We start from the raw sequence: 10000 nt of genomic DNA on the forward strand, positions 1-10000 counted from the left end.
CCTTGAGGGGCGGCCGCGCAACCTTCAGAGGATAACTTGTTCTGGTGTGTGTGTTTTTTTTCTGCTTGTTATGGCGAGTTCGAGGACGCTTCCCTCTATATACGGCTTGTGTTCTGGGGATTTCCTCGCTATATAGGCCTAAGGATTATTAATTACTATTATTATTATTATTATTATATTTTTTTTTTTTTACTGTTATGGTTATTATTGTTATTGTTATGATGATGATGATGATGATGATGATGATGATGATGATGATGATGATGATGATGATGATGATGATGATGATGATGATGATGATGATGATGATGATGATGATGATGATTATTATTGTTGTTGTTGCTATTGCTATTATTATTATTATTATTATTATTTATGATGTGAATCTGTAATTTATTATTATTATTATTAAAATTATTATTATTATTATTATTTATGATGTCCATCTGTAATTTAATATTATTATTATTGAATTAATTATTATTATTATTATTATCATTTATGATGTAAATCTGTAATTTCATAGGATATGAATCTTCGGTGCATGGAGAGAGATAAAGGATGAATGTAAATGGAGAGAAAGGAATAATGGAGAGAGAAATGTGATGTATATGGAAGGAGAGAAAGAAATAATGTAGAGGGAGATAGGATAAATATAAGCAGAGAAAGAGGGTTGGAGAGAGAGAAAGAGGGTTGGAGAGAGAGAAAGAGGGTTGGAGAGAGAGAAATGTGATGATAAAGATGGAGAGAAAGAGAGTCGAAAAAGAGACAGAGTTGAGTGTGGTTTTTCACGCATATGGTTAGCAGGTGGGCGTGTGGATGGGCGTGCGGGCGGTCTCGGTTCCTTTATTTACTCGGGTTCTATTTGCAGCAAGGGGTGGGGGGGTGGGGGGGAGGGGGAAGGGGTGGGGTTCCTTTCGGGTTCCTTCAGCTGGTCTTGAGTTGTCTTCTCTCTCTCTCTCTCTCGTCTTCCTCTTGCTCCTTCTCTCGTTCTTTCTTTCTTTCTTTCTTTAACTCTTTATCTCTCTCTCTCTCTCGATGATAATGATATTAATAATGATGATTATTGTTACTATTACTATTATTATTATTGCTGTTATTATTGTTATTATCACTATCATTATTATTCTTATTATTATCATCATCATCATCATCATCATCATCATCATCATCATCATCATCATCGTCATCACCATTATTATCATTCATTATTTTTCTCATTCCCGATCATTGCCATTATCTTTGCCCATTCATCATTATCATTCTATATCACCCCATCATCACCATCATCACCATTCTTGTCATGATGCCCTTCCTCGTCTGCCATGCCACGGATTGGGGATTGGCATTGGCGTTGGGGCATGACAGTCAAGGCCGAATCATGCTAATCAGTCACCTGTCAGGTTGTCTGTTGGTGAAGTGCGGAGGAATCTTGTTAATGTGATTGTGACTGTTGTTGCTGTTATTGTTTTTCTTGTTGTTACTGCTGTTTTGGGGTATTATTGTTATTATTGTTGTTTTTGGGTATTATTGACATTGTTATCAATAGACTATCATTGTTATTATGATTATGATTATGATTATTAATTATTATTATTATCATTATTATTATTATTATTATTATTATTATTATCATTATTATTACTTCTACTTCTACTATCATTATCATATAATACACAAGTAATCTAAATAGAAGAATCATCATGTTTTCCTTTCGCAGACGCCTGAACGTATATAGCGAACAAATAACTTAAAAGAGAATTTTTGTGTTCCTCCTACAGGGCGGAGCTGGAGGCCAACTACGCCAAGGGCCTGCACAAGCTGTCAGCCAAACTCCTAAAGGCGTCGAAGGAGAGCATGGGCACCGTCAACCAGGCCTGGCAGATGGTGGGGGCTGAGCTCGAACAGGAGGGAGATCTACACAAGTAAGTTTGTGGAAGAGGAGAGGGGGGAGGGAGGAAAGGGGAAGAAGGAGGGAGATGAGAGGAAAGTGAGGGGAGAGGGAGGGAGTGAAGGGAGGTGGAGGAGGGGTATTTGTCTTATTTGATTCATTAGTTGTTGGCTAATTGGTAAATCTTTTGGTGATGTTGATTACAGTAAGTGGGACTTTAATTGCACTTCATATTCCCCATTTTGTGTTGTCCCTTTTGATGTATTATGCATTATACACTGACAAAATATTAAACCCATCCACCTCATTGCAGATCAATTGCATCAGCAATCACAGATGACGTTGTAAGACCACTCCGACAGCTCATAGAGACACAGCACAAGATCCGTAAAGGAGTAGAAAGCATGGTTGACAAAACCACCAAGAATCTGCATGACTGGCGAGCAGCAGAAACCAAGTCCAAGAAACAGTGTTATGGGAACTGCCGAGAAAATGAGAAGATTCAGGACATGATGCTCGAAGCGAGATTGGGCCGAGGCAAAACCCTATCAGAAAAGGAGGCTTTGAAGGTGTGTAGACAGTCCTTGGTACTTTTACATTTTTTCGTATTGTTATTCTTATCTTGACACAGGTCATCTTTGTAGTTGTTACATCTCAAGTATTAGTATTTTTTTCTTTCTTTCTTTTGAGATCAGATCTTTTTGTAATCATGTATTGGACCTTTTTCATGGAACTACCATATGATAAGTGTAAAATCTTCCTTTTCTTCTTCTTAGGTGGAGAAGCAAAGACGAAAAGCCGAAGAGGCAGTCCAGAAGAGTGACCTGGAGTATTACACATGTTGCATCCGCACAGAACGAGCCAGGTAGAGTGTCATTTCTTTGTGTTTTTGAATGGATAACTTGCTTTTAACATTTTTGTCTATAGTTGATTCTATTTGTGGAGTGAAGAGTATAGTAAATCACATAGAATTAATGTGATAGCCTATGATACTGTGGAGTGTAGATAGCTGTAGTCTGAAGTGTTTATCCAGAATGTGCTTTAAGTTACTGTATTTACCAATGCTCTTCTTTGCAGACTTGAATGGGAGTCTGCAATTTACAAAGGCAGCAACTGTTTCCAGACTTTAGAAGAGGAACGTTTACAAGCACTGAAGGACCTTGTTGTAAAGTACCATAAGAATGCAAAGGAAGCTGCCCCGAAACTAGTTGCTGTGAGTAATTTATGGGTTTTCAGATTTTATATCATACTTGATGTTAAGATTTCCATTTATTTTCCATGATCACATATAACTAGATGAAGTGGAGATTTTTATATTTGCACTTCTTCTTCTTCTATTTCTTCTTTTTTGTACCATATAACTGAAGAGGTTTCCCAATCTTTCCAGGCACATATATCTTTATAATTGTGTTGTTCTTGATCTTTTGACAGATTGCAAGCCGTCTTGATGACCCTGTAGCTGCATGCGATGTAGAAAAAGATATACAGACTGTGATATCTGCCAAGGGAACTGGAGAAAATATCCCAGAACAAATGCTGCCTGACTTCTATGCTGAAGATATGAACAATATCATGAACAGAGAAAGAAGAAAAGAGGTTAGTTTTTATATGATATAGGTCTTCACATTCAGAAAAGATTAATCAGAATATCCAGTATATTGATAGGAGGAGAGTTGCTGAGCTTTACAATATTTGTTTGGATCTATTCATCTTGATTGTTGTAGTTTTTTTACCTTTTCATGCTCCACACTGTTATAATCTGTAGGATACATTTGTAACAAGATATTTCATTAATTTCAGGCTCTGGAGAAGTTCATACAAATGCTGAAAACTGATCTGGAGCGAGAGAGACGAGGAAAGCAAGGCGTTGAGAACTTGGCAAAGGCACTACAAGAAACACCTACCTTTGGGGGTGAAGAATCTCAGCAAGATGTTAATGATAAGCTGCAGCATGTAAGTGCACATAGAGCTCACAGTACCTGTCTTTGACTATCCCTAACATGGATGGTTTATGACAAATTAAAAAAGGATATTACACTGGAAGAGTCATGTGTCATGATTTCCTTTTTTCTTTTTTCTTCATCATCGATGAATGGCATTTTTCATTTTTCTTACAAAGTAAAATCCAAAGATCCATATACTTTTTAATCTCAACAGGATGCCTACAACAGGCTGCAACATGTAAGTTTTTTGTCACAAGGGTAGCGCTTGCAACTAATACAGGAGTAGAGTTTTCAGTTGATAATGGTTATCAGTATTTGACTCATTTACATTCAGGCTTGTCACCTTCTGTTCCAATTACCATGCTAATAGCTTTTTCTCTTTCCTTTCACTCTGATGTTTTAATTTATTTAGTTTTATTTTCTCCCTTGCTGTTCTTTTCTTGATTTCTTCTCTTGTCTATCTTAGGCTTTTACTGACACAGTATTTCTCGCATTATGTGCCTTGATCCAGGCACTAAATCTCCTCCTCTGAAATACACTTCTTGTGCCATATTTTACTATCTTTTTCTCAAAGACATTGCCAGCCTTTTCTGAGTGTATTCCATCCCCAACAGATGAAGGCTATGTTGGCGTACTTGGAAGCTGCACGATACAAAGTTCAGTGTTCCCTGGATGAGCTCAACAACAGGCCCAGGATGACCCATCCCTTGGCCAAACACATAGAAGTCCATAGAGACAAACAGGGCCTCAACTTCTCAGTTTTGAAGGTTAGTGTAATAGACAAGGCATATGAGTGAATGAGATTTTTGGTGTAAGTGTATTTGTTTGATTAGGAATGTCTTTAATAATGATGAGAATATAAAAAGTAAGAAGTACTGAATTTTTTTTGCTTGAAATGTATCAAAAACTAAGGACCCCATCTATTCCTAGTACACAGGGAGGTGGCTACCTCTTTTGAGGTTGAGACTGTAGTTCTTTTGAGATCTTTCCACTTAATTTTTACCATTATTTTAGAATTCTTTATGCCCCAATTTCCACAGGTTCCACCATGGGTACGAGGGAACAGTGTAGACGTCTCTCCGGCTAGCGACTCACCAACAGGTTCTCCCAATTGGAATGACAGAGGCACTGCCGATGGTACTTCAGTTCAGCCAGATTCAGATTTTGGTAAGTTTATGTTCATGCAGATGTATGATTAAAGAAAAGTAACCAAGAAAATGATTTTTTCTATCCATAAATCATCGGTGAAACTTCATTTTTGGTAGAATGGAATTTCATATATTTTTTTCCATGTCTTGTAAATTCTCTTGGTAAGCTGTATTGTTGTGTTTCTTTGAAATATGAGCGAATTTGATATTAGTTCTCCAAAATTATGAGGAAGACTAATATATATTTTTCCTCTCCTTGCTTTGTGCTTTGTGTGCTAACTTCCCACTATGTTGACTAATGTTATCCTCTTTGTCTTCTGTACCTGCCCTTCTTTATTTGAAAAAATCTCATGTATTTAATTCCTTGATATACTTACACATTCCAAACTGTAGAACCCATAGTAGAGAAACCAGTACCACCTCGCATAGACTCCCTCATTCCTACACCCCCTGTAAGAACTAAAGCATCGGCAACAGCAACCACCGCTGAACCTAATGAGGAAAAAGAGAACAAAGCACCCTCGGGAACAACACCCAAGCCGTCAAAAGTCCCCCATGTGTTTATGTCGCCACCCCGTTACCCTTCCCTCATGATCATTGCAGACGAGTTCAGCTCCCAGGGCTCAGACCGAGACTACCAGACCGCCGTAACAGAGGACAATTTAGACTCAGGGATCAAGGACGGCACCTATTATGCTCGTCCTCTTGAATCTGTGCCAACAGTTGGAAGGTGCAAGGCGCTCTATGACTATGAGGCCAATATGTATGATGAGCTCACCATCAGAACAGGTCAGTTGAATTTTGTTCTAGGCGTAGCTGTGATTTTTTTTGTGGTGATGATCTGAAACATGTATGGAAGGGTAGTTCATATTTTGTTGAGAGAAATCTTTTTTTTTCTTTAAGTGAAAGACACTTATAGAGATGGTGCACTATTCTTAAGACTGTGTATTTATACATTTCTTTTATCTCCACAGGTGATATAATCAACATCCATGATAAACAGCCCGATGGTTGGTGGGTCGGTGAGCTGGATAGTGTTGTCGGTATATTCCCTGCGACGTATGTTGAGGAAATCGATTGATGGCAGCCATGCCCAGAGTGCTCAGCTCTTGCCACAAATGTAGTCCAGTGCCCACACCAATATCTGACGTGTGAGGAAAGCTTTGCTTAACTTATATATTATTTTATAGTCCCTGCCTTTTTGTAGAAGAGAAGAGATATGGAAAGGAGAACATTCTGCTGAACGGTAATGATCTTGGTAAATTAATATCTTATGTTGATGCTGTAAAATGTTAGAGATGTTTTATGTTGAAGCTGTAGTCCATATTTTGCATAGTGTGGATACTACTGAAGGCAAGAATACAATAAGATGAAGCTGAACTGAAAATGGGCAGGGACTGGGCAGTAATGACTACAAGATTGCTTAACTGTAGATAATGTTGTAGCATGTTATATTCATATAGTTTGAATTTTATTGATGGCACTTGTTAAAACAGCACTCTGAGGCATATGAAGATGTGATTCTAAAGAGGAGAAATGAATCACAGTATTGTTCTGTGTGTTATTATTTTCTATAACATAACAGGATGGAGATCTATGTGTTCTGAACACAGTCTGCATATAACTACTTAGCTAAATGAAGCTTTACTTTTTGCTCAGATTACACGAAGAATATTACGATTGTGGGGGTATGCTGCTGTGCCTATTCACGGATAGAATAGGTGGAGGCATATCACGCAAGTCTCTTATTTTATTTTATTTTTTTTTTACTGTAGATTTCATCTGCAGACTTTTTCTACAGATATTATAAAAAATCTGAAAATATGTTGTGTGCCATTGTGATTCTGTAAAATATACAATTTTTCTTTTAATGCTTACATTATATATAAGATGTGTATATATTTTATGACAGTCTTCCAGATTGCTTATGATTGTTAATGTGCATTATTTTTATTTCATTTTCATGAACATTACTCATTAGCAGTTAAGAATATCTTACACACCATGAGAATTCCTTGAAACTCTGTTGCTTGTACTTCACCAACAAGAGGACTTGAATCCATAATCTGTCAAGTCAGGTGTATGAAAATGCAAGCAGAAACTCTAAGTCAGTTAGTATTGCAAAGTCAGAAGGATTTCAAGAAATTTTCCTATCAAAATTTTGAAGTACACTGTCTGCTTCAAAAAGTGATTGCCAAAGGTTTCAAAGCAGAACAAATTGCTTGACACAATCTTAAGATATGTTTCTCTTATACAACTGTCCTGTAATAATGTCTGTTTGATCTAGCAGATTTCTCTTTATTTGCTTTAATTCTTCCATTACTGTCAGATCTGATAACAAACTGTCCCAAAGAACAAAACTAAAATGAAAGGAGTAGCATCCATTGGAGAAATGTTCCAGTAGAGATGATATACTTTACAAGCAACTAGAATCTTTTGTATGTTTCATGTGTTTTTTTTTCTGTCATTATCATCATTATTATTTTTATTTTGTTTTGTTCTCTTTGAGTTTGTGACTTGAGGATATTTGGTGTTTTCTTGTATGTTTTATCATCTCATGTTATTGTCTTAGTATTGTGATTGTGTTACTTATTGTACCCTTTAAAAAAAATCTTGTGAGTGTGTGTCCTTCACATGGATAGAACTGCTTTAGTACATTGTCCCCTTTTCATTTTCTTTGTTTTTTGTTTTTTTTCAATATGTAAAACTACAGAAATTAAGGACTGTATATGTTACTGTATACCTTGGTTATAATATTAGATTTTTTATACTTTTTGCTATAACGTATTCCATTTCTGTACATTGTTGTATATGGCTGTTGTAATTTGAAATGTATATAGTTTCAAAATAGTTACATGTTTTATAGAAACATTTCTTGTATTGAATAGTCATATATGCTGAATAATAAGGATTGTATATTGTGTTTTAAGAAGTCTCTTGGTACAGTATTATTTATTTAGATGTATCAGTGTAACCACAAGATTTCATCATTTGTTATTATTATTATCATAGATAGCAACTTCAAACTCATGTTAATCAGTTGAAGTATAATGTTATTCTGTTACTGTTCTTGAGGACTTGAAAATCTATTAAACCTCTGCCGTTTGAGAAATAGTAGACATCCCTCGAGTCGGGCTAGACTTGCATATAATGATCCCTTATAAGTAACTGCTTATGTTTGGTGGAAATGACACAGCTTTAGAATAGCAACATTTTCATTAAAAGGAAGTCTGTTTTAGTGCTGAAATACCAGGTGTCTTAAATGTTGGACTTTGACAAATGGGTTTCTTACATCCACTGTGACAGAAGCTAAGCCATTGTCTAACTTCACAGCCGAGTATGTGACTACATACACACATATATATTAGTATTAGAATTTTTCATCAGTCATATAAAACTAATGGACAGATTCCTAATTACTGGAAGTGATTTTTTTTTAGTGCTGACAATCACTGAATCAGAGATGTAGTTCTCTGGGACCAACTGACTGACGCAAATGCCAAGTGTGCATATGTGTGCTGGTGTTGGAAATAAATCTTTGCCAAGCAGTGGTGGGTTTCATTCTCCTGAGATTCTATTTGTGTTTGTAAATACTACTTCAAATGTTGGTGGACATGTGTCAGAAAGCCAGGGGAAAAACAGGTTAATTTAAAAGAAAGAAAATTTGTAGTTTAAAGAGCTCAAAACTAGGAGAAAGAAAAGATGAAGGTGAAAAGAAAAGAAAAGGATATAAAAGATGTAATAAATCAAACATCATAACCTACAACTTTTAGAATTACCTCAAGCTATATAGGCCTTTGTGAGACCAAGTTTAGTTTAATCAGTCCAAACTTGATTGCTCTATTAATGGGTGAAGTTGTTTGACAAACATTACACATGATATTTTGGTTGTACAAAGAAGTTACGAGCGTGCTTCAGTTACCTAACAGAAAATAAGGAGCCGGTGAAAATGAAAAGTTATGGAAGAAGATGAAACAACACTTATAACACTATAGGTACTAATAAAGCATCATATTTTTCCAGCAAATGTATATCCGCTAATACTCTTTTCATCTTCATTTACATCTGAATTGTGTTTGACAGCTACTGAGAATAAATAGTTGCTCATCACTGTAAGAATAATATAAGTTATACTATTACACATACATACACATAGGTGAGTGCCTTTGCCTTTCCAAAGGAGCCCACCGAGCTCTTTCCTTGGTGTCCTTTCAGTCCTTCTATTGATGCTCCCTCGGCCTTCCAATAGTGTGCTCTAGGCTCTTAACAGGGCTCCTTCACCCCTCCAATGGTGTCTTCCAGTGTAATGCAGATGACAGATGATATCATGGGACAAGACCCAAAGTTGGATATAAAGATTTAAAGTATGAATGGTACATATACACTGCTCTGAGAATATAATGCTTGTATTTATATGAATCTGCCATTCTCTGAATTGTGACAGCTATAACTATGGTACTGTGTCTCCTGTGGTTCACTTAGCACAATCTCATACTACCTACTGGCTAACCCAGCACTTGCCTTTTCTTCTACAAGTCTACAGATCAATAGAACAAAACCCCATACTCCTAGATGACAAGAGACACATAATGAAAAAATCATTTTTAAACCATGGAGTATGGCTAGGAAAATTGTTTATTAATTACACACCATAACCATTCGTATATATGAAACAAAATTAGAAAATACGCACATTATACATTTTACAAATAAGACTGGCATGTTTAGCATAAACTTCATGCATATCTTATGTCTTAATATTCTATTTGGTTTTGTTAATGTTAACAAGTGTGTTTTGTCTTGAACATTCAGAAACTGCATATTATATTAATATCTAATTAAACATAAACAGTTACACAGTAAGTTGTATTACTCATTGTACAGCGAATGAAGATATATTTAGTAGTATAGAGTTACACAGTTAAACTTCCTACTGATACAAAATAGAAAATAAATTATTGTTTTCTTTACTATAATGAAGGAAAGCGAGTGAAATGCTAGGTCGCAATACTTATATT

At 36.0% G+C, this 10000-nt stretch overlaps 2 protein-coding genes across 2 annotated transcripts in view; one reads left to right on the forward strand and one right to left on the reverse strand.

Annotated features, from left to right (window-relative positions):
* The window catches only part of Nost (Nostrin), a 57530-nt gene extending 49000 nt beyond the window's left edge, over positions 1-8530 (forward strand). The window contains exons 3-13 of the mRNA XM_070138253.1: positions 1782-1925; positions 2205-2460; positions 2668-2756; positions 2969-3104; positions 3323-3487; positions 3692-3844; positions 4049-4072; positions 4449-4601; positions 4875-5001; positions 5586-5771; positions 5957-8530. Of these exons, the coding sequence (XP_069994354.1) occupies positions 1782-1925; positions 2205-2460; positions 2668-2756; positions 2969-3104; positions 3323-3487; positions 3692-3844; positions 4049-4072; positions 4449-4601; positions 4875-5001; positions 5586-5771; positions 5957-6063 (1540 nt within the window). The 3' untranslated portion in view covers positions 6064-8530. The remainder of the gene's footprint in view (positions 1-1781; positions 1926-2204; positions 2461-2667; positions 2757-2968; positions 3105-3322; positions 3488-3691; positions 3845-4048; positions 4073-4448; positions 4602-4874; positions 5002-5585; positions 5772-5956) is intronic.
* Positions 8531-9984: 1454 nt separating this feature from the next.
* LOC113816365 (uncharacterized) overlaps positions 9985-10000 on the reverse strand; it is a 2516-nt gene continuing 2500 nt past the window's right edge. Inside the window, exon 4 of the mRNA XM_027368426.2 lies at positions 9985-10000. This exon is cut by the window's right edge and continues 459 nt beyond it. The gene's annotated coding sequence lies outside the window, so the exon portion shown is untranslated.

This window comes from Penaeus vannamei, chromosome 24 (genome assembly GCF_042767895.1).
Source record: "Penaeus vannamei isolate JL-2024 chromosome 24, ASM4276789v1, whole genome shotgun sequence".
Taxonomy (NCBI): Eukaryota; Metazoa; Arthropoda; class Malacostraca; order Decapoda; family Penaeidae; genus Penaeus; species Penaeus vannamei.